Source organism: Lottia gigantea (assembly GCF_000327385.1).
Source record: "Lottia gigantea unplaced genomic scaffold LOTGIsca_82, whole genome shotgun sequence".
Taxonomy (NCBI): domain Eukaryota; kingdom Metazoa; phylum Mollusca; class Gastropoda; family Lottiidae; genus Lottia; species Lottia gigantea.
In genome coordinates this window covers 722,856-748,435 of record NW_008710725.1, presented here as the reverse complement: position 1 = coordinate 748,435, position 25,580 = coordinate 722,856, and the positions used below count along the sequence as shown (strand labels likewise).

At 36.4% G+C, this 25,580-nt stretch overlaps 2 protein-coding genes across 2 annotated transcripts; both read left to right on the top strand.

The window, feature by feature from the left end:
• Positions 1 to 9,566: 9,566 nt before the first annotated feature.
• Positions 9,567 to 17,193, top strand: LOTGIDRAFT_197114 (hypothetical protein). The gene is made up of 15 exons (XM_009067434.1): positions 9,567 to 9,660; positions 10,583 to 10,647; positions 10,764 to 10,937; positions 11,136 to 11,158; positions 11,627 to 11,703; positions 12,015 to 12,104; positions 12,308 to 12,364; positions 12,675 to 12,748; positions 13,123 to 13,172; positions 13,441 to 13,504; positions 13,751 to 13,793; positions 14,093 to 14,199; positions 14,531 to 14,610; positions 16,495 to 16,555; positions 16,943 to 17,193. The coding sequence occupies exons 1-15, from the start codon at positions 9,576 to 9,578 to the stop codon at positions 17,087 to 17,089; spliced, it is 1,197 nt and encodes a 398-aa protein (XP_009065682.1). The 5' UTR covers positions 9,567 to 9,575; the 3' UTR covers positions 17,090 to 17,193.
• A 1,337-nt stretch (positions 17,194 to 18,530) lies between these two features.
• On the top strand, positions 18,531 to 25,067 carry LOTGIDRAFT_222505 (hypothetical protein; the record flags this gene model as incomplete). The annotated part of the gene is made up of 16 exons (XM_009067433.1): positions 18,531 to 18,612; positions 18,927 to 18,991; positions 19,721 to 19,825; positions 20,056 to 20,124; positions 20,460 to 20,482; positions 20,683 to 20,759; positions 21,116 to 21,202; positions 21,953 to 22,009; positions 22,273 to 22,346; positions 22,617 to 22,666; positions 23,048 to 23,111; positions 23,475 to 23,517; positions 23,907 to 24,013; positions 24,209 to 24,288; positions 24,515 to 24,575; positions 24,921 to 25,067. The coding sequence occupies 16 exons, from the start codon at positions 18,531 to 18,533 to the stop codon at positions 25,065 to 25,067; spliced, it is 1,191 nt and encodes a 396-aa protein (XP_009065681.1).
• Positions 25,068 to 25,580: the final 513 nt, after the last annotated feature.

The window sequence follows — 25,580 nt, the reverse complement described above, 5'->3', positions numbered from 1 at the left end:
AAAACGGAAAACTGAACGCAGGCGAAAAAAGATGGCTTTAAAACATATTCGAAATTCGAAGTTTAAAATTCACACACTTACGAATTATTTCTGAAAATGTTTGTTACAAAAAAAAGTTATTTCAATTAACGAATGCGTTTTATAATGAATACTGTTTAAAACTCATTTTCTTAATTAACAAATCAAAGTTGAGACAAAATTAAAATTGTACATACCGTTTTTACAGAGAAACACTTCACTTTAGAATGCGATCCGAGTGGAAATGGTGGTTTGACGAGCTAGCCTGGACCTACATTTCAGTGAATTAAATTGAAATAATTCAACGAGCAATAATCCATTGATAAAATTACGTATTTCACAAGAAAAATAAATTCCCACGTCAAATAACAAAAGTCTTCTTCAATGATTCTCGCCGTTTCTCACACTGACTGAAGCCAAGCCTCGTTCTGGTAATCAATCGTCTGCTATTTAGAATGATGAAGCACGTGGTACCAGGGAAACGAGAAGGTAAAAGTCGGAAATCAACTCTTGACTCAGTTCGCACAATGTGAATCGTTATTAAAGGGACACGTTCGTCATCTGTTTAAACAATTATGCTTTTGTCTCCCAAATGGGAATTTTTTGTCTAAGCTAATCAGTAATAGTGTTCACAGCTCACCGTCGAAAATTTAGCCATCGAATCCGTGTGTGTCCACAATTATCTGCGTTTGAAAGTTAAAATGACGACTCGTCCTTTCTCGAAACTCTGCCATATATAGAAAATGTAAAGGCCTACATAATGTATAAAAATGGAAAGTAAAATTTCTAATTTGAGGTATATGTGAAGTGATTGTGCGATTTTCGTACATTTTTAGTACTTCTGAAGACTATTTACATATATTCAAGGCCAACGTCAACCCACGATCAGCCTGAACAATGACCTTTAAAGGGAGTGTAAAGAGTACAGTAAACTTGACCGTCGTATCTTTCTCATTAAATTAACGTTAAAGATGCCCCGGCAGTTGAAAATCGAAAAAGAGAAGGCTAATACCAGTGTGCTGGCAAAATTTCTCTCATTGTACACTGCATGGCGATGACTTCATAAGCCCATTAGTTACAGAAAAGTATGACACTTCACTTATTTACCTCACAATTACATTCCTATCGGGGCAGCGCATGCGCTGTCCGTCATCCCAAAGTACAGATAGGTGAGATGTAAAGCTCCATTTTATTCAGAATCCCATTAACACAAGATCTAATAGTTGTCAAGTGTTTCCTTTGTTTTATAGTACGGAAATCCTTTCTTTTAAAACTGACATTTCTCTCTCGGTTTTTTAACAATATTGGCCACTTATGAAAAGAAAGGAGGAAAGATTTCACTTTTAAGTAGGCCTAACTTTGAGAGTTTTGATCAAACATAGGGACATCGCCTAAAAGCGAGGGAGAGGGAGGAGTGAGGGACCGAGAGGGCTGAGGATTGGAGGTGGTGTCGGACTTTTGGAAGAGGCTATGACCTTACTTCTTCAGTACTATTCCAAAGCATACGCGTTCCAGTAATACTTTTTAAAACAGGCATTTGGTACCATGTTCGATAACAATTAAATGAAGAATGGCGTCCTAATACCGATATTAAAACATAATATCCATACGAATCTATCCATGCAAGATCTTTTGTATTCTAAAGAATACGGGTTCCAGTAACGTTTTTTTAAACGGACATATGGCATCAGGTTCGATAACAATTAGATGAAGAAAGACGTTCTAATACCGATATTAAAACACATTCTTCTCGAGAGAATTGGGAATCATAATATCCATACGAATCTATCCATGTAAGAACCATACGTAGTTTCGTATGTTATAATATCGACCTGTAAATTTGTAAGCATCGTCAATATCATCAGTTAAAACAGATCAGTTCATGATATTGTAGACGAGCAAGATCTTTATAATGAGAAGTGATACACGCAGATATCAAGAAAATACGTAGTCGATTTCACTCCTTTAATGCATTTTCGTTTAAATTGCAATAGTTAACAACCAATCTGGTAAAGAGCCAAATTTTACTTCAATTTTATAACATGTTAGTTTTCATTTTTCACACTTTTCTTGTTACTGTTAAATTCAACATGAATTAACATAATTAGACGTGGGATAGTAATTATAGACTTGGCATAGAGTAGAATTGGATTGGGTGGCGTAGAATAGGATAGGGTAGGATGTAATGATAAGATGAGATGGGGAATGGGTATGGAAATGAAATGAAATTGATAATAGACCTGAAGTAGAAAATGGGGGAGCCAGGTTAACGTCCAAGAGGGGGGGTGGGGGGGGGGAGGGAGGACGAAATATCTGACATATGAGATTTTTTCCTGAAAAACTTGCTTTCGGGGCTGTGAGGGGGGTGGGGGGGGGGCTGCTCCCTCTGCCCCTCTCCTCCTACTTTGGCTCCGCCACAGGAAATAGAATAGAATTATATATCGGATAGCCTCGGGTCGGATCCGAACGGAACGGAACGGAACGGAACGGTTCGGACCGAAATGCATTGGAACACTTTGGAACTTTACGGCTAAAAAAACAAAACCATGTATAATGTTGAAATATTCGCTAATTAGAGTGTTAGAATTGATGGCTCCGGTGTGGTACTCTACCCCTACCCCGTCCTCCTACCCTACACCCGTGGGTGAGGTCCCAACGGAATATAGGTTTAGATAACATGTAATCTGTAACGAGAGTGTGGGTGGTATACATATAACATAATCAATCGACAATCAATTATAGAATCACGCTTGAATCTGATTTCATTAATCCGGCATGCATTAGCATCGGATCAAATTTATATCCATGGTCCCATATCTCAAACGGATTAAATAACTAATAGACCTGCGTTCTGTTCTTCCACTTAGATTGATACAATGACGTCTAAACATTCATTCATTCATTCATTCATTTATTTATTCATTTTAAGAAGTGTACTGTATGTTTTAAGATACTTTTTTATAAACCGGAAGTGTTTAAACTCGAACTTCCGGTTGCTAATTAACGTCTTTTATGTTTTGTATTTTCTGGTTTGTTACACTTTTTTATTTTCTGACAGACGAAAATTTAAAAATTGTTAGAACTTTCTAAATAATGAAAATTGTATACTTGTAGGTCTCTTTAGGAAACTGTATGCAGAGTTTTGATGCTACTTTACGGAACTTTGTTTTCCACTCTTCTGGTTGGCAAATTTAACTACTTAGGTATTTTTCGGGTCAGATTATACATAGCTATCAACTTGTCTGATCTGATTGGCCAATAATAAAAACTGATTTTAGATCGAGTTTATAGAGCAATCAGATATCTGTTTTTTCCAAAACCTATAAATTTATTTAAGTTAATAATTCGAAATAATACAACGTGGAATTAAAACGAGAATACTATTTATTGTATCAATATATACTTAGGTAATGGCTAAACCATGTTAGATACATTGATTGTAGACAACATTCAGGGTGGCCCGTAGAATCCTCCACTATTCAATAAAAATAGACATAGCTTATTCATCAATTACAAAATTTTTCTCTTGTTTTAAAACATTGAGTTTGAGTGTACGTGAGTTCGAATCTCTGCAACTATTCGTGCTGATTTGGTTTTTTTTTCTAATCCATTCATTTTATGACGTGCATTGTATGTTTTACTTTTCTGTAAACCGGAAGTGTTGAAAGGGTTGGGTACCTAAGATACCTTAGTTGTTAAAGGGATATGTTCGTCTAGATATTTGTCTTGTCAGCCGAATGAGAAGACTTTCAGCTTCCTGTTTCTCTTTGCAAAATGCAAAGCACGCGTCTGATCAATGTACAATAAAGGCGTATAGTTGCAAAAAAGAAGAGCGGTCATAAGTTTCGAACGCAACTCTCATGAAACTGAGTTGTGAGTTGTGCTCGGAATTTATGGCCACTTTCATTAATCGAATAATCGTAACCATACACATCTGGTATTCGCTATGGTATGAGGGCAACTTTAGGTTCGTAACTTAATCTAAACTAGAAGTCTGCCCTAAGCTAGACCTCTAACCAACTAAAAGCACTGAACTGTGTATCAACAAACATCAGAACTGTACTATATTTCTGTGGACTAATTGAATATGAAGAAATAATCGATGATATTGTATGGTTTAACTATCTACAGTAATAACTGAATCTTACACATAATAAGCTTTTAATATTTTTATATCAACAAAATAAATATTGGTCTAGTGTCAGTCAATTAGTCCGAGATATGTTCCAATCTTTGATTTTGCTGGAAGTGCGAGTCTACTACATCTGACCCTTGACCTCATGAGTTTGTCCAATAAGGTGCTAAAAGTAACAAACTATTTATACTTAGGTTATTCTGGTTTGTAAAGATAATTATTCGTTCAATAATTTATTCGTATAGTGATAATTCTGTAAAGATCTTCGGATTATTGCTTATTACTGTGTACGAATGCTTAGGTAAAGATAATCGGACAATAGTTCATCACGATCATCTGGAAATGAGTTGGTACAGATACTCGGATTATAATTTATTGATATTATGCTAGAAATGCCTAGTAATTAAAACTTCCATTAAGAGGCTATATATTAAATACTTGTATAATGCCGTTAATCTGTCGTCTGCTGGGGCGACCCTGCAGGCAAACAAAGTGGATGTTTGCTTTAACTTAATGTGTGAGTGGGTGCTAGTTCCGCGTTGACAGACTGGCATTACTCCAGAAAAATGGAGTTTAAAAGCTTGAGCTCGTTTTAATTGGTGCGTCCAACTTGGAGAGTATTATGTAAAGGATAAACAAATTTTTAATTCTCACCGACGATAACTCATTTGAGTTAATTTATGTAATCAAGAAAATGACGTCACGTACAGATTCTAACGGTCTAACCGACTGTGCTACAGCCCATTTTAAAGTGTGTTTTATCCTTTTCAATCTGATATTGTGTATACCTGGAGTAAGGTGTTAATAACTTTCACCTGGTATAGTTTATACTATAATAATTATATAAATATACAGAAATATACAATTCATCATCGTCTGTGTTATATCTTGTTAAAGGGATTGTAAAGAGGTTATTCTTAACTTTTAATGTGTATCGGGGACACTGATAACATCAATTTGCACCATTCATATTTTCAATCAGATGTCTTTGGTTCCTGTAATTCCACCAAAACTAAGTGTTGTGATAAAAACGTATTTTGCGATTAGTGAAGTCATCAAACACTTACTTAAGTGGAATTGCAGAAAGCACATTTATTGAAAATTGGAATGGTACAAATTAAAGCTATCAGTATCCCAGATACAACATTTTAGAAAAGCTCTTTACAATCCCTTTAACACTATGTTTTTTCTCACAAATATAAACTGAGAAAAATACTTGATAGACACCAGACCTTCTTTGTGTATACTTTACTTCAAGAGCAGCAATGGTGCTGTTGTTATATGCACCAACATTGCCTCTTATTGACTACCCTTTGACTTCTTGCTTCTACCTAGATATCGCCAGATATCTCACAAGTATCATCTGAGACTTGATAGAGACCAGATCTTCGATGGTGTTGTTGTTATATACGCCAACATTGATTCTTATTGATTTGATTTAACTTTACTGCAAGAGCAGCGATGATTTTGTTGTTATATGCACCAATATTGATTCTTATTGATTTGATTTGACTTCTTGCTTCTGAGCAGCGATGATGTTGTTGTTATATAGACCAACATTGATTCTTATTGATTTGATTTGACTTGAGAGAGCAGCGATGAATTTGTTATACGCCAACACGGGATCTTTTTCAATTATGTAATTTTAAGCTCCTGTTAAATGTTCGTTTTTTTCTTTAGTTATCTCCCTTAACATAATAGGTTTACAAGTCTCTCACACCGCTACTAATGACCATTACAATTTACAAACCGAATTTTGTAATGAAAGTATGTAAACTGTTACCGAATTATTTCTTGAGTTATCGCCTTTGACTTTGCAAATGAAATAGTTTTTGCCCTTAAAATTGCATTATCAATTGAATAACATGGGTGTAACCCAAACACTGCCCCTAATGGCCATTACAATTTACGAACCGGATTCTGTAATTAAAGTACGTAATTCATTACATCTGGAGATGATTTTTTAATTTAAAGAAAGAAAGATGTCGAACTGTTTTCTGTCAAAAATGATCATGTTATATATAAAGATTTATTACGTGGTTTCTTAATGTGTAGGCTAACTATGTACCTAGAAAATATTATTATTTTATATGAGGTACGGAAAATAAAGGCATAACGCCGTCTAAATCTAGATTTTTACAGACTTTGTTCGACACTTATAAGTTCCATTTGTATAGAGTAAAGTTGGTATCTTTGTAGACTCAATACCAAGATATTTATCCATGGATTGGCTGGTAGACGAATTATTGGGAACCTCAATTTTTATCTTCTTTTGATAGAAAGGGTCCTTCAGAACCATAGATGCTACCTTAATAAGATCATTGCCAAGAAACATGTCCATGGACCAGTTGGTCGACACGATCCTCAGACTCGTGAACCAAAGATGTTAACTTGCCAAGAAGTTTGTCCTTTAGAACCATAGATGCTTACTTTGCCAAGCGGCTTCTGAAGAACGTAACTTGTCAGCTTTTACTTTACAAGTAAAAGCTACAGAAATATAGAATTAGAGGAACTTATCCCTTTAAAACATAAACCATTAATTAACCTCAATTTCTCTTCAATTAGTAAAACAGGTACTTAGTTCGTTAAAGACAAGCCTTTTACTTGGAAGATTTGGGTGTGTAGTAGATCGAACCAAACTCTTGAAAGAACTGGCTGTGACTTGAACATGTTTTGATTTGATGGTGGTTATTACCTACCGCACATAATTACGGGGCAGTTGGCAATACAAATCGAAATCAACCACTACGAATGTGTCATAGTTTCGCATTACCTTTAGGAAAGCGTCTGATGCCTCGACCATTGATGTCGGGAAGTTCAACTGAAATAATGTTTTTAGACTCATATCTTAAAAGGACAGATTCACCATCCGTTTGACAGATTATATTTTAGTTTCAGAAATGGGATTTTTTGAGCTAAGCCAATCAGTAATAGTATTCAGAGCTCACCGTCGAAATTTGAGCCTTCAAATGCATGTGTGTCCGAATTATCTGCGTTTGAATGTTATAATGACGACTCGTCATTTCTTACGACTGTGCCAAATATAAAAAATCTATAGATGAATATAAAATAGAAAGTGAAATTCAAAGTTTGAGATATTTTTGAAGGAATTGTGCAATTTTCGTACATTTCTAGTTCTCCTGAAGACTATTTAAAAATATTCAAAAAAAAAAATAGCAAACCTATCCCTTTAAAGCCAAAAGCCTGAAGAACGACCTGAGGAATAATTTAGTACAACAGCATGTCGGTTAACAAAAACTTATAGAAAATAAAGTAATTAGCATTGTAGACTCTCTAAAAGCAATATAATAATCATTTTATGTCCTTGTTATAGATTGTAATATTCGTGCTATATATAGAACTATAATTCCCGTGGGTGGCTGACAGTCTCTTGAGTACAAACTCTACAAACCCCCAGGTAAAATGTAGGTGCATTTTGTGTAGTTTTAAAACAACTGAAGTTACTTGAGCGTTTCTCATTTTTCAACAATCTTAAAGATGGAGTTCTGGAATTGTTTAAAGAAAATCTTAATACGATTTTGAAATAGAAATCTACGTCCCACTGATGTATAGACCCAATCGAATTAAAATTTCGTTTCACTCCAATATAAGACCGATAAAAATAAGGAAACGAAATTGTAATCTATTTTAAAGATTGGTACTGGCTCGGTCTTGCCTCCCTTTCCTACAACTTTCAAAACATTATACACGGGGAAAGATTTACCCCCCCCCCCCCCCTCTCTACCTATACTCTACCCCCATACATGAATACCTCTGAGACTCATGTTGCCTCTACTCGACCCCTCATCTACTAATCACGGAATCACCATTGCTCCTGCTAACAGCATGATATACTATCAGTTATAAAATTATTTTCGGGGGTATCCAACTTGAACAGGTTTTAATATTGGTATAATTTGGTACCTGTCTATTTAGAATGAAAATACAGTTAATTTTAGCGTGAAACATGTATCTTCCTTTAGTTCAGGAATCCCAATAACAAGTTAGTTGTTTTTATTCGCGATTTGACGATGCTTTGAAAGAAAACAAACTTCCGTGTTTCGACACGATTAGACCATGCCAAGACGAACATCTGTTAGATTTCAAACAGGAGTTCCTTCGTGTAAGGTGCGGAGAAGATTATAACTTATCTAACTGTATCAACACAGTGTTTTGTTCTGAATTCCCCCCAACCCCACTCCGAAAAAAAGCTATGGGCTTCAAATAGGAATTCTGTTGTTGAAGGTGCATACGATAGCCCACGATACATATCGCGATATTATGGGGCAACTGTATAAACACTGTTTAGTTTTGTTCTTCTGCCCCTCCCACCCACTCCAACCACTCCACCCCTCCAAAAGTTCCACCCGCAACCCCCCCCCCCCCCCCCCCATCTCTTTTGATCTGAAACCAAATATGGAAGGCATATAATTCTAGACAGTTTGCTTTTCGTGCCTTTTCTGCTAAAGTGACTCTATTTGTCATCAATGATCTGATGAAATTTTTATGCAACTACTGTTCTAGGTAAATGAATATTCAACCCATCAAATGCTCTGTTAAATGAAAGATTTTATTACTATATAATTACATTAAACAATCAAATCGCTTGTTTTTTTATTGTTTTTTTTTTGTATCTTGATTGTATTTTTGTTTAAAGTGTGTGAAAAGGGACTCTGTTCTTCAGAAGTTCCAAAAATAGTACAAGACATAAAACGTCAAAGGCAACTCAGCAGAACTCATCATATTTGCCAATTAATAAATATTACGTAATTACGTAATAACCTGTATAAACCAAACACGACTACTTTCCCTTAGGGACTTCTAAATGGACGAAATAAGACTAAGGAATTCTTGATAGCCAATGTTGATAAATTAACCCATTGAATTCATTCAATACCGAACGTGTTAATACATTTTATTAGGGGAAACATAGGGACGATTTAGTAATTGATTTAGAAAGGTTTTAATAGATTGGTTATTTGATCTAGTTTCCAATATTTCTATCGACAGAAAAACTAAATAGAGTTCTCGGTTCTCTACAGACGTGAAAGACTTTCCTTGTTGTTTGCCAAAAGAACAGGCCGGAATAATCAAAGCTAGGCAGATATTCCACCTCAGTTCAATACAGTTCTGTAGATAGCATATTTTGTTTCGTTTATTTTCTGTGCGTTAGTTTTCTCAATCAGACAATACAGCTTTAGATATTTTGTTTCATTTATTTTCTATGGTTTACTTCTCTCAATTCTGGTTGAAATACAACTCTAGATATTTCATAGATCCAAAGAAACTGAGGTTAACAAACTAAAGAAATTAAAATAAAACCATTTAAGTAAGTAAACCGCTGTGGTCTGAATCGATGAATCAATTACCTCCCTTATATAAGTCACGTGATAAAGTGAAAGTAGAGATAAAGGTAAACAACATGTCGGAGGAAAAGGAAGACCCTGCAGTGACTAATTTTAGACGATATCTGAGGATAGAAACAGTGCAGCCTCATCCTAAATATGGTAAGGAACAAGCAGACGATTTGTGGCTCCTTGCGTAGGTCGAATTTGCAACATTTTCAAGCGAGTTTTGTCGGTGTTTGACAGCAAGTGTATTCCAATCTCCATGTGTTAGTTTTATGTTATGTAATTGTGTAGGAACGTATTGTACGCATAATGGATCTCTACTGAAGTGGTGTATTCTTTGAACAAACAAACCTTGACCCTTAGGATGGTTTATCTAGGAGACAATTGGAGCGTGAGCTTATTCTTTGAGTGAATACATAGTCTAAAAAACAAGCCACTTTATCAATAGGCCTATAACATTACAGGTATTAGATCTGTGGAGGTCACCAACAACATCTTTATGCCCTTTTGGTAAAATTGAGAAAATATTTTGGTGGTTGGGGTGGGGTCCTGGTCTATTATGTCAGTAATGACACACTGTAGTAACTTGTGACAGTCTATGGTTCAAGAAGATCTAATGCTTGCCCATGACCATGTATAATAATTCTATCATACAGAAATGAATGTGATAAAGTCACCATGTATGGTCACGAAACTAGACCAACCATAAATCATTGTTGTAAGCCTATTTTGGTACATACTCAAGTATAAAGAGATAACGATGTGTATAAAACAAGATAAAGAATGATCAGTATGAATGAATAATTACTACTTCAAAAAAATATTTTCAGACAAGATTTAAATTCGAAAAAAATAAATTTGTCTGTTCATAGGGCTGACTTTAGCATGCTAACACTATCTATGTTAGCATGCTAAAGTCAGCCCTTGTATTGTTACAATGTACGTTAGATAGGCATATCTTACTCATTATTCAAAACATCTGCTATGGGTATTTGATAATCAACCTAGCGTCACAGAAAGGTATCTATCTATGGGCAGATATCTGATTTTTATCCGAATTTAATGATTTATGTTTTAGATGAAGCTAGAGAATATTTTAGAGGTCAGGCGGAAGAGCTGCAGCTTCCTTTTCATACAGTCGAGGTAAGATGATTTTACAGGGTTCTATAGCCGTTTAGCTCGTAATTTACTGATACAGTATCCCTTTCAGAGATTATCGTAACAACTAATTCATTCATTCATTCATTCATTCATTTCAGTTGGTAAAAGGTAAAGAAATGTGTATTATAACATGGCCTGGAAGTGATGCTAGTTTACAATCGGTCATGTTATATTCACATATTGATGTTGTTCCTGTTTTCAAGGAACATTGGAAAGTTGATCCATTCAGTGCTGACAAGATTGATGGTAAAATATACGCTAGGGGCGCTCAGGTAAGTGTCAAAGGTCAACTACGTATAGTAAAGGTGCCGAAACTTTTGCAGGCTGTCGAAAGTAATCGAGCTGTAAATTTGCACTGCAATGTACAAAAGTATTTCAAAAACGAGTAGTGTAGCAAGGCTAGCAATAGACCAGAGGCGTAAAGTATCATTTTAATATAAGTCACGTATAACGATTTTTGTTTTTTTTAGGATATGAAATGTGTCGGTGTTCAGTGAGTACTTTTAATATTTGTGTTTTTCAATTCCAATAAGTTTAAAGCATAAACCTAAATTTTATTCCAGTATGCCAGTGGTGTTTCTATGCGGGAGCCCCAAGAATAGACTGGCACAGGAGGCTGACCAGGCTTACTCCCATCCCCTAACTTTCATATTTCTTAACATTAAACTAGGAGTTACCAATGAACCCAAGTTGACAATCTTGTGGCCCCTCACCTAATGATTCATACGAACACAATGGTGTATGATATATGCGTACCCAAGCTACGAAGCTATTATCTTGTACGGTGGTTGTATATTATTAAACATAGTGAAAATAACTACACGTGAGCCCCCCTTTGACAATTGTGTGGCCCCTATTCGACTCCCTCACCTAATGATTCATACGAACACAATGGTGTATGATATATGGATACCCAAGCTATTAAGCTATTATCTTGTACTGTGGCTGTATATTATTTAAGGTATATCGAGGCTGTAAGAAGAATAAAAAAAGAAAACCAAAAATTTAAAAGAACAATTCATATCATTTTTGGACCAGGTTAGAATTTGAAATAACACCTGACTCAACTGCCATAGGAACTGGTTGAGCCAGGTCCTCAGGCCCAAACACCTAAGGGTGCCCCAACCTCAGAAATAAATCACTAACAGACATTAAATTGACTTACAGAGGGGTCTCAAAATACAGGAGAGCAGAAGTTGAGAATAGTCCACGGGTCCCACTCATCTAGTTCAGCCACTGTTTTTCGTTGAATTGTAGAAGAACAGGGCGTCGGAGGTTAGTCTTGAAAAGAGAGAATATTAAGACAACTGTAAGCCTTTAAAAGTAACATTTTCTGATTATTTTGTCAGATGAAGAAATTGGTGGACTTGAAGGAATGGCTAAATTTATAGATTTAGACGAATTTAAAAAGTTAAATATAGGATTTTCATTGGATGAAGGTAAGATATGATTCTGATGTATATACAGTGTAATATCAAACCACTATCTGTAAGAGATGTCCAAACCTTAATACCAAATAACCATTATTAGCTATGTGAACTCTCTGAAAGGGATGCTGAGTTGACAAGTACGAAATAAACATTAGCTATGTGGACTCTCTGAAATGGATGTTATAATTTTAAAAACATCTTACTTATTCCAGGACTTGCCAATCCAGAAGATTATTTTCGAGTATTTTACGGTGAACGATCAGCTTGGTGTAAGTAACTTGAAAATTTAAACCCAGTCTAAGGATTTGGCGTGGGGTAAGTGTCTAGTGGTTCGAATGGGATAATAAATCACAGCCTCAGATTCTTCAGGGTGTGCACAATAAATATCCAAAGTTCAGAGCTTCTACGCCAATTTTCGTGCAAGTAAAACAATTCCATTAACACGTCCAAAGTATGACAAAATCGGAAGCAAAAGATGGGTACAATCAGGTGTTTCGAAAAGAGTAAGTATGGCCTCCTTCGCGCACGACACCCAGCATTAGCATATAGACGTTATTAAAATCTCCATTGTAATTTCAGGGGTTAAAGTTAATATTAAAGGCGCTCCTGGTCATGGCTCCACATTCATCAAAAATACTGCAGCTGACAAATTTGTAAGGGGATAAAATAATTTCACAGAATTATTAATTTCAAATGTCTACCAGATGAGTCTCTCAGCTCAATTGTGGCTTTTCTTGGTCAATGTTTAGTTTAATTTGCTGTACATTGGCATTAGAAATGCAGACTCATCATATCGGAAAACATTCTTTCACTCCATGATTGTGTCTCTGAGCTCAACTATAGCTTCTCCTGTTCAGTAAGTGTGTCTAATTGGCGTACATTGATGTTCGAAATGTATTGCCCTTTGATAACACTAGCCATAAACAACATCAGCAAAATAACATCGCCTCTTGGCTATTACTAATTTCAAACAAACGAGCGGATATTGCTTTTCAGTTCATTTGAATTTGAATTTTTCTGTTTCCAGAATAAAATTGTTAATAAGTTCTTAGATTTAAGGGCAGAGCAAGAGAAAAGGTAAGTCTGAATTATTCGAGGTCTCTGATAAGCTGTATTCAAAAGCATACAAACTTCCTGAATACAACAAATGTGGCTATTGCAGTCAAGGTATAACTATAAGTATGAAGCTCGTAATAGCTTGATATTGTGAAGTTTATTTTTACTCAGGACTTTGGTGAATATCTTACCCAAATAATCTTAGAGCCAGTTTGTTCCATACTTCTTCAGCTAAGGCCAACAATTAATTACGAGACGTATCCATCAGATATATTATGATTATTTCCAGGTTGGAATCAGATCCAAATCTACGATTAGGAGATGTTACTTCAGTTAACCTTACCATGGTCGAGGTAAGCTAGGCACTTCCTTTCCTCTGGGCTACAGAACACTGATAAGAGATCAGGGGGGGGCATTGGAAAATGTCGAGATGATTGCTTACTTCCTCTACAAACTTCAGAACAGTCCACTCCAGTTCATACATACTGTTCAATTTTGTTTTCTCGATAACTTAACACTATAAGAGATTATGTTTCCACAGCCACTGTTTTCGAGGATGATATCAGTCGCCACTGTTAACCCCTTTCTGTATATTCCAGGGTGGTGTACAAGTCAATGTGGTACCAGCTGAAATGACGGCATGTATGTTCTACTTTCTCGATTTTACCACTTGTTCCGTACATGATTTCCTTGATCCAACCAAATTGAAAACAGCTCTAGATATTTACTTCATGTGGATAATTTCTTCAATTCACATGTTGTGAACGCATTGATAGTGAAGCTTTTGGAATGATGTTCTGCATCATAGCCTTATTCCGGATTCTGTGCCTTCAATTGTCCATTCTTGTCGACTTACAGAAACCGGTGCGAGTCTGACTTTGTTTTTGTATTTGTATATCGCCATTTTATTACACTAAGAAACATTGATGTTTTGACTCTAGGTTTTGATGTGAGAATACCACCAACAGTGAACCTGGTCGAATTTGAGGCTAAAATCGATGCCTGGTGTAAGGAAGCTGGTGATGATATTACTGTAGAATATTTACATGTATGTATATTGCTCAACAATCTAAAGTATCTCTCTGTGCCTCTAATGTCGTTTCTAGGTGCAGGGGCCGAGTAGGGCCACAGAATTGTTGCTCAATGAGTCAGATGCTTGCCTGCGTACTACCCCGGATGGTTGCAGAATCCGATCCCTATCTATTTTTTAAGCCGGTGTCAGTGTTGCAGGTTTGAGCAACTGGCATTGAAAGAGGTCTAGTAGAGTCAATTAGAAAAGAACAACCAACCCAATCCTTGCATGCGTCTTATTCTGTGAACGTTACCAAAGGTTGCATGCAAATGCATCGGACGTAAAACACTTTTTGTTATATTTTCAGAAAGGAAACGCATCCCACATGGCTTCAACTAGCCCGGATGATAAATGGTGGTCCGCATTCTCTACAGCTTGTCAAAAATTGTAAGACATTTCTATCATTTCAGAAACATATTTGAAAGGTTCTATTATGTACCGAAACACTTGCTCGAAATTCGAATCATACTGCAGTCCTAACTGAATAGAGGTCTGACTTTATCAGGTGATGCTAGTTTTCTGTGCCTACCTTAAAGATACATAGTCGCTAAACCAACTGATAGAGCTCAATTTAAGCAATTTATATTTAAATCCATGGACTTTCCCCCCTTAAGCTTTACTTTAAGATGTTCTGACCATTTATCTACGTTTAGGGGAATAAAAATCCGAACTGAAATAATGCCATGTGGTACTGATAGCTTATACGTCAGACAAGTGAGTGTCGGGTTCGAATCCTCTGTCTTGTAGTAGTCTGTAGTCTAACTTCTTTCACATTTAGTTTCTGTTCGTATTCCTCTCCACCTATACCTGCAACATCTCATACAACTAACTGTCTTTTAACTTTTTGTTACTCTTTTCAAAACAGATATTCAGTACCAGCCAAAAATAAACACTCTTATAGTCAAACTAAACGTCAGAATTTCATTATGAAATGTGACACGGATGGCTGAAATTGAGTTCTATCAGCTGGTAAAGTAAATATTTAGATAACAATACAGATAGCTGAAATTGAGCTCTATCAGCTGGTAAAATAAATATTAAGATGACTATACAGATAGCTGAAGTTGAGTTCTATCAGCTGGTATGACTATACAGATAGCTGAAATTGAGCTCTATCAGCTGGTAAAGCAAATATTTAGTTGACTAAACAGATAGCTGAAATTGAACTCTATCAGGTGGTAAAGTAAATATTTAGATGACTATACAGATAGCTGAAATTGAGCTCTATCAGCTGGTAAAGTAAATATTTAGATGACTAAACGGATAGCTGAAATTGAACTCTATCAGCTGATAAAGTAAATATTTAGATGACTATACAGACAGCTGAAATTAAGCTCTATCAGCTGATAAAGTAAATATTTAGATGACTGTACAGATAGTTGAAATTGAGCTCTGTCAGCTGGTAAAGTAAATATTTAGATAACTATACAGATAGCTGAAATTGAACTCTATCAGCTGGTAATGTAAATATTTAGATGACTATACAGATAGCTGAAATTGAGCCCTATCAGCTGGTAAAGTAAATATTTAGATGACTATACAGATAGCTGAAATTGAGCTCTATCAGCTGGTAAAGTAAATATTTAGATGACTATACAGATAGCTCAAATTGAGCTCTATCAGCTGGTAAAGTAAATATTTAGATGACTATACAGATAGCTGAAATCGAGTTCTATCAGCTGGAAAAGTAAATATTTAGATGACTATACAGATAGCTGAAATTGAGCTCTATCAGCTGGTAAAGTAAATATTTAGATGACTATACAGATAGCTGAAATTGAGCTCTATCAGCTGGTAAAGTAAATATTTAGATAACTGTACAGATAGGTGAAATTGAGCTCTGTCAGCTGGTAAAGTAAATATTTAGATGACTGTACAGATAGGTGAAATTGAGCTCTGTCAGCTGGTAAAGTAAATATTTAGATGACTATACAGATAGTTGAAATTGAACTCTATCAGCTGGTTAAATAAATATTTAGATGACTCTACAGATAGCTGAAATTGAGCTCTATCAGCTGGTAAAGTAAATATTTAGATGACTATACAGATAGCTGAAATTGAGCTCTATCAGCTGGTAAAGTAAATATTTAGATGACTATACAGATAGCTGAAATTGAGCTCTATCAGCTGGTAAAGCTGATATTTAGACGATAACCTTTTCGAACCACGTACTGCTTCTGTTGGTAGAGTAGACTATATTCTCCATCTCTAGGTAATGGTTCTATTTTATTTGGCACTGTCTATTCTTGTCTGTCCTGGCTTTTCTTCCAGGAATATTGAAATCAGACCAGAAATATTCCCTGCTGGAACTGACAGTCGTTATGTCAGAAACGTAAGTAATCTTTGAAGCTCCTGGTGAGTGAGTTCACTTACTTTGCTGACACCTCTAAATTCAGATGTTTGTATTGAGCTTCCAATTACATGCCAGCTGCCCTGATGTTGATTGTATATCTGAAACACGTGTCGAGAGCAAAATGAAACAGTGCTGTTTTTTTAAATAGATTGCTTTATAGTGAATGCATTTGGATTTTACAATTTACCAAACAAACATTATTGGCTATGTGGACTCTCTGAAAACACCAAAAAATCATAAATAGCTATGTGGACTCTCTAAATTTATAAATCCATACCAAATCTGAATATGAGCATATCCTGTCTTGTTAACTTTTTATAACTTTGTTTGCTAGCATATAATTAAGAATTTCATATTTTGTTTTAGCTTGGTATACCAGCCCTGGGTTTCTCTCCAATGAACAACACCCCAGTTCTTCTCCACGATCATAACGAGTTTCTTCATGAGAAAATTTTTCTGAGAGGAATCGAGATTTATCAACAAATTATACCAGCTCTAGCTAATGTTAACTGAACTGGGGGGAGGGGCGGGAGTGGTCAGATTACATATATTTTTGATAAATTTTAAATTTAAAATGCAATAAAAGTATTTGATAATAAAAAAAAAAAATAACCTAAGCATTTGTTTCTTTAAGAGGGGTCAAAGCATGCCCTGTATGAGATGCTCCTTGTCGCAAGGAGAGAATTGATGATTTCTTTGACAACGTTGGGACCTACAGCTTCATTGACTCTTGCTCTGAGAAGAGGAATCACTACAAAATTATGAATGAAAAGCCACAGTTGCAATCTTTTTACAAAATATCTGTTAGCTGTTAAAGTTAAAGTATTATCCCAAGCTGATAACCCAAACGCAGAGTGGGATGGGAATGAGTTGAAAGGTTGAGTATGTCCAGCCACACTTTCAAGACATACACCTGGTATGATATAGTGCACGACAAATAAGCCAATGTGTTGTCCCATGTTTTACTAGAGGTATATGTGGGTCAAATCCTGACCTACGACTAGAGGTATATATAGTATATAATATAATATAGTAAACAATAGTATGATAACCATATGATATATACATTATCTATCTCTTAAAGTGATGGTGTCCTCTATATATATTCTTTATCAGCTTATACTTAACATAGCTTACTCTTTACTATCAATTGTCTGAATATTTCTGTACCAGCTGTTAGCCATCTGTGTCTCTTTTCAGAATTGAAATCCAGACACGGGCAATAAGGTATAACCGTACACTTCATGAAATCTGTACAAATCTGCACAATGTGTAGGAATCCTATATTTGATATGACATGCAATTATAACATGCAATGTAGAAGAACTGCATATCAGATTTTAATTCTAACAAGAGCTACGGGATTTTTTTTGATGACCATATCCCTTTTACTTGTTCGAAACTTGCTGAATTTATCAAACTACTATTTCAACTGTTAACGACAGGCGATATTGTTATCATTTCGACTAAAATCTCGTATAAATTGTCATCAAACACCACTAACAACGTCGGTAATCTGGAATATTTCAGAATTTAGGACATCGGATAACTGTCCTAGGACATCGGATATCTGCGCTAGGACATCTGTTATTTGAGCTAGGATATTGGATATCTGAGCTAGGAAATCTATTATCTGAGTTAGGACATCTGTTATCTGAGCTAGGACATCTGTTATCTGAGCAAGGACATCGGGTATCTGAGCTAGTTCATCTCAGCTAGGAAATCGGATATATCAGCTAGGTCATCGGATATCTCAGTTAGGTCATCGGATATCTCAGCTAGGTCATCGGATATCTCAGTTAGGCCATCTGATATATCGAATAGGTCATCGGATATCTCAGCTAGATCATCGGATATCTCAGCTAGGTCATCGGATATCTAAGCTAGGTCATCGGATATCTCAGCTAGGTCATCGGATATCTCAACTAGGCCATCGGATATCTCAGCTAGGATAATGAGTGAAACAGAAGACCCAGCTGTAACATTATTTAGAGAATATTTACGGATTAAAACAGTACAACCTGATGTCAACTACGGTATGGTGTCATTGTTTTTTTTTCCGTATCACTTATGAAAATCCTTTCTAGAGTTTTGAAAAGCTAAAGGTGTGATTTCACGTTCTTTCCAAACTAAATATTTGCTGTACAATCCTGCACACTGACGGTTATGAATTTAAGTCTTACATTCTAATGCTAATGAAGTGTGCACCGAGGGAAAAGTTTGAAATAATGGGCAATTTACGACAGGTCTACGGAAAGGGGCAACACTATGCTGTGTGCAGCGAGGGAAATACTGACAGCCAAACTATCTATATTTATTTAGATGCTATATTAAATCCTTTTCTTCATAGATGAAGCCGTTGAGTTTTTAAGAAGAGTCGCCCAAGATATTGGCCTAGAATTTACATCTTTTGAGGTACGTAAGAGCGTCTGCAATTATGCAATTGAAGACGGACAACGACATGCAGTGTTCAATTAGGGAAATTTTGCAAAATCCCGTCTCAACATTCGAGGGACTTTGATGTACACAACCAAGACGTGTTTCAACGTCACCCTCAAGATGCATCACTGACAGGGGGAAACAGGTTAAAAAAATACGAAGGTATCTCGAGCGAGCAATGTCACTTAACAGTTGTAAATTTCTATGAAAATAGGAACTAATTTGGAAAGGAAAGTTTATCAATAATATAATAATAAGAATTCGTGGGTTATAATATCTAGAAGATAAAATAAATGAATAAACAAATAACCTAATTATGATAAAAAATATGAATCATTATTAACATCACGTACCAAGATATAGGCAATTAGGTGTCCTAGATTTAATAATACGCTGTATGGAAGAAGATCTGTGCCAAAACAACCTGCCCGTATTTAGTCGTCCAAATATATAGTAAGACGCTTTATGGAGGAGAAGCTGTGCCAAAATGACCTGTTATCCCCGTATTTAGTCGTCCATATAGAGTAAGACGTTTTATGGATGAAGATCTATACCAAAATCATCTTTATCCAACGATAAAAATATAAAACACTTTATGGAGAGGGATTGGTGTCAAAACTACCTGGCCCCCATGAGTAGTTCAATATGACCATTTTGAATATGGTGTCAATTTACGAATATCACAATATTACCACATATTTCTAGGTGGCGCCACAGAAACCGATATGTATTATGACGTGGAAAGGAACAGATCCATCATTAAAATCAATCGTTCTCAGTTCACATATAGATGTCGTTCCTGTATTTCCGGTAAGTATTTATGCTATTTTTAGATCTAGTTGTCCCGAAATGTGCTAGCCATGTCCATGCCTGAATATCATGAACTAGATTCTAAATGCTGAGGGGATTCATTCGACTCAATTATGACATTAACCGTATCATTTTTCCGAATTTAAATTTCATGTAGGGTTGGTGTACAATAATATCAGAAACTGCGAATAGTTACTCTTTACTACAATCATGTGAAAATTCGTTTTCAGGAACATTGGAAAGTTGATCCATTCAGTGCTGAAAAGATTGATGGTAAAATTTACGCTAGGGGCGCTCAGGTTAGTGTCAAAGGTCAAATTCTCCCTCGTCTCTCATTATCAAAAATGAATCGAGCGAATTGTATATCGCTATATAGGGTTCTTTCTCTATGACTACTAGCTCCTGGTCGGTGAGTTTGCTAAATTCCGTTTTGAGATGTTGTTTCTGTCTGATGCCGCCTCGGCAAAATAATGTTCACATTTGACATTGCAAAGTGCACCAATCTGCTTCATACGTCTTGTGGTCAACAGACAGTACACCTAGACAGTTGAAAATCGAAAGGTAGCTTAATGTCGCTGCTCCCACATTTTTTTCTGCAAAGCATTGTTTATCGTCAATTTCATTTCATTTTCAGGATATGAAATGTGTTGGTATTCAGTAAGTTATTTATTTTATACAATCTTACCAAATAATCAAATATAAACTTTCTTCGAATATCTCATTTATATTGAGCCATTTTCGTCCAATAGATGATCTCTTTTGGATTTAGTTTTGCATATTTAGCTCTCAAGGAGCCTGCAGGTGGTCTTTTGTGAGTCGTCATGTTTCCATTTCGTAATACAATTTGATATCTTTAGGTACCTAGAAGCTGTTCGACGATTAAAGAACAATGGTGAACAATGTTTAAGAAATATTCATTTGATCTTCACTTCCGGTATGTTACTTCATATGAGGATTTTGCATAACTGATTGGTTTCTGTGTAACCGGAAGTTGCAAACTGCTCACCAAATTGTTTTTTTAGAAATCAATTGCAACTTCCGGTATGCTACGTCCTATCTCCAAGTTGCATGAAAATCTATTGGTACTTCTGCAATTTGTTTTACTGCGGTTGGTTTGGTTTAAATGGCTCGTACGTTACTACTAACATAAGAAGCGAAGGTTGTCTAGCATATTTTCAAGGTTTGCAATTGCGTTTGATGTGTTAGGTATCTAGTCAATCTTGCAAAATCTACAGAAATTCTCTCGATGAGCCTTTTGTTTTTTAAGCTGTGCTGTTTTCGTCCTTTTAGATGAAGAAATAGGGAGTGTTCCACAAAGTTTGTTTGTAAAACGAGAAGAGTTTAGGAAACTAAATGTTGGTTTTGCTCTCGACGAAGGTATGGTGCTTTATTTACTACCAAAGGTGGTGCATTTCTTTCTTTGGATTTATTTCGAGACAAGCTGCATGACAGGCAATGCAGTTTGCATCTATTTTCGTCAATACCCGTTTCCAATATAAGTTTGGTACAAACTGATAGTTTACTAGAATTGTATCAAATGCTATTGTTCAGTGTAGTGGACACTGTATAGATTTATATATTCATTACATTTATTGACTCATAACAGCGTGTTTGATGGATATACTTCGATTTTCTGTTTTCTCTTTGTAATTTCAAACATTTCCGTAATAGTACTTTGAGTGCTGTAGAAGTAGTTATTAGTTGATACTTGTATAGTTCTTGGTACACTGTTACATGATGGATGGCAACTAAACAGCGTATCGTGTTCTACTGGAGGACCATTGGCATGACTGTTGTCAGTCTGAAGGGGTGGCCTCTTCTATCTTTGTCTACCAACTAGTTACCTTTCAAAGGGCAAAGGGGTTGTTCGTTCATTGAGATGGTATTTTGTGGTGCCTCCCACCTCTATCCCACTAGCAGTACGCAGTAGTATCATTGGTCCGATTTTTGTCAACCAAGAGAGGGTTGGGTATCCATTTGTATTTATCCAGTTAGTCACATTCGGGATTGGGTCATGGCTATGGATTTGTAGCCATTATATATTTGGATAACATCCACCTTCCTATAATCAAAGTATGCCTTGTTCCTAGCTATTTGATCCTGAAGTTTCTACTCTGTTTTTTGCAGGAATAGCGAATCCTGGAGAAGAGTTCAAAGTGTTTTATGGTGAAAAGTCTTTCTGGTGTACGTAGATCCTATATTGTTAGGGTTGTCTCTCTTCCCTTTCGTTCTTCCTCTTTAAAAGAAATGATTAAAATTCCAATTTATATTCAAGTACAACTTAGGAGTATGTTATTCAAATTCTGTGGCGTTATATTATAAAATGTAATGAAACCAACTGTTGTAGATAGATATAAACCAAGTTCGCGGCATTGACTGTAGCCTTCTTAAAGCGGGACAATACTAAAGAGACAGCGGTTAATTACCCAGTTTTCTTTGGTTTGTAGGGGTTAAAGTCACCTGTAGTGGCAATCCAGGTCATGGTTCACAGCTGATAGAAAACACAGCCGCAGAAAAAGTGGTGAGTACAATATGATGCTTTTGGATTGGGGAAGAGCAAGAATAAGCTCACTCTCTGAGCACATTTCAAACACAGAAACAACCATTATAATATGTAACACGTGAGGGTAGTCCATTAGCCATGTTCATTATCCTTCCAGGACGTATAGGGATTTTGCAGAGTGTGGTAAATAACTATCTACTTTCACTGGATTTATTTATTTGCTTCTGCATTAATGTGGTAAATATCCATTGCCCTTCAGATGAAGCTGCTGTTTTTTTTTCATTCCAGCAAAGAGTCATTAACAAGTTTCTGGAATTTAGAAAAACAGAAGAAGACAGGTAGGCGTCAGAGACCTTTCTTCATTTTGTTCTCCTATATTGTACTTCCTGTTGGTGGAAGGAGTTCAAAGCTGGACCAACTTCGGAAAGCACGAACCCTGGAATCAGTAATGTTCGTCCATAAAGGGGGTGTCGAACCGACGGCTTCTGATTTCCAAGCAGTCGTCGATCTAGCATCTATTGAGCAATCCCATCATCATCATCATCATCATATCATCATATCAGCTGCAGCATCCATCATCATCATCATATCAGCAGCAGCATCCATCATCATCATCATCATATCATCATATCAGCAGCAGCATCCATCATCATCATCATCATCATCATCATCATCATCTGCTGCAGCTTTACCTGTTTTATCAATTATCATGATTTCAGGTTGAAATCAGACGAGTCGTTAAGTATAGGTTCAGTTTGTACAGTTAATATGACCATGTTAGAGGTAATCCTTACTTTGTCTCAAGTTTCAACCGCGCAACTTGATTAGGACATAAATGAAAAGAGCGCTTCAAAATGATGGATGTAGACATTCGTTAGATCGATGTTTCTATGTATCAGTAGGTGTGGTCGAGTCAGGGGTCAGGGGTCAGGGGTCAGGGGTCACAGAATTGTTAATGTGGGCTCACAGACATTTCTTTCCCTATGTAAAATGATAAAAAAATGAGAGTAGCTTCAGGAGGTCAGCTGGATAAAATTTGCCTTTCCAGATCTATCATCCGTGTTACCCTGGTCCAACGGAATCATGCTTTTGATCTGATCATTTGATATTCCTAATCGTCTTTAATATTATTTCCGCACATTTCAGGGAGGTATTCAGTACAACGTCATCCCGGCTGAACTCGGCATCGGTAAGCTTACATTAGACTAAACGTCCATACACCTAAACATCTTCATAATGACAAAGGAGAAAGTCAACCATTGCAGTCAAGGTATAAGATGAGGCCGTAATATCTTGATCATTGTGAAGCTGGCACCTGAAATGCCAACCATTTACTGCAGTATCTCCGACAGGAAAGTTGACGTTCATTAACACAAATGTTGAAAAGAAAAGGGTCCAATACGGAACCTTGCGGAAAATTGACGGACTGGCTGCATTTCAATTACAAAACTGTCATCAGAAAGAGAATATCCTCAAAAGGTATAAAGCAATATGAGTCAACATCAAATAATGGTTTTAGAAATATAAATTTGAAGCTGATATTCCACACACATATAGTGCCCGTCATCCTTTTTTCAGGATTTGATATCAGGATACCTCCACACGTGGACATGGAGAAGCTCGAAGCTCAGATAGCTCAGTGGTGTAAAGAATCGGGCGAAGGAGTAACTTATGAATTTGTGGTTGTAAGTACTAACTGTAGAATGGGTTCTTCGTGAGAGTTCACATAATTGTGCTATATTTATCATACACCCATAGAAGGATAAGATCGCTGTGCGCTCGTCGTCTCTTTAACACGTCAAAAAATATTACATATTTACCGTATTTCACGATGTCTACTATATTTCGTTTCAATAGTGATGAATAGATCCTTATTTCAGAGAGGGAACCACCAAGACCTTACTAGTATTGATGATTCAGATCCTTGGTGGAACGCCTTCCGCGGAACTTGTCAAAATTTGTGAGTTATGGTATAATTTTGACTATATGAAAGCGTTCGGAGCAGTCTAATGCCAATTTCCTGGATCAATTTACCTCATTACACACAATATGGCGTTGCCTGCCTTCATAAGCCCAACTGAGAGCAGAAAGTAAGGCGTAAAATCCACTTTTATTCCATTTTTAAGCAATAAGAAACAGTTTTAGGGAAAGAAGGAAGTTAAATATTTTGATAAATCTTATTGTAGAGACTTGAAGATCATCACGTCCATTTGTCCAGTGGGAACTGACAGTCGACATACCAGAAAGGTGGGTGGTCCCTTTCATGCCACGCCTGGGCTACTAGTGTCTTCTATTGGTACCAGCCAACACCAAGCGATATGAGGAGCTTCTAAACCGACTGTATGGCGGCTGGGGTAGAAACGCTGGGGAACCGACTGTCCACAGTAAACAAGAGCAATTCTACAGCCCGATGAGTAGCAAGACGCTAGTCCAAGGTTTTGACCTAATGGTTTGAAGACCTTAAATAAGTCACATAAGTTTAGGTCGGAGGGAGGTGGGGGTAACCATACTGTCCATCCTTCCATCCTTATCAATCTTACCCCAAATTCTTCCACAACGATCCCCACTTTTCCACTTTTGTCTATCTTTCAGCTTGGTATACCAGCTCTGGGTTTCTCTCCAATGAACAACACCCCAGTTCTTCTCCACGATCATAACGAGTTTCTTCATGAGAAAATTTTTCTGAGAGGAATCGAGATTTATCAACAAATTATACCAGCTCTAGCTAATGTTAACTGAACCTAGGGGTGTCGCGAGGGAATGTTGGGGTCCGTATGAGCTCTAGCTTGTAAGGAGAGGGGGGGGGGGGGGGGGTATATATTTATCAACAGATCATACCTGCTGTGGCTTATGCTAGTTTAAAGGGAAATTGATGTCTACAAAACTTAAATTCTGCTATTTGTAACACCTTTCACATCACAATATAACGAATAGTTCTTATTTAATTGAATAAAACACTTAAAACAGCGGTGTAATTACTTTAGATGTCTCTGGGATGAAATGATATAAAAAAAAAGTTTACAACGACATCAAGACAATACCAACAGACAATGGATACAAAAAGCATAGCCTCTATTAAAAAGTAAGAAACAGCAATAGCATCCAAGGATCATAAGGATCCTGTCTACCAACAAACCTCTTGAAATGATTTTACAAGGATGACATCTTAAGTTCACAAAGATCCTGTCTACCAGCTGGTCTTTTGGCATTGGCATTAAACTTTGCTGAGGTAATTGACCGTACCTTAAGCAT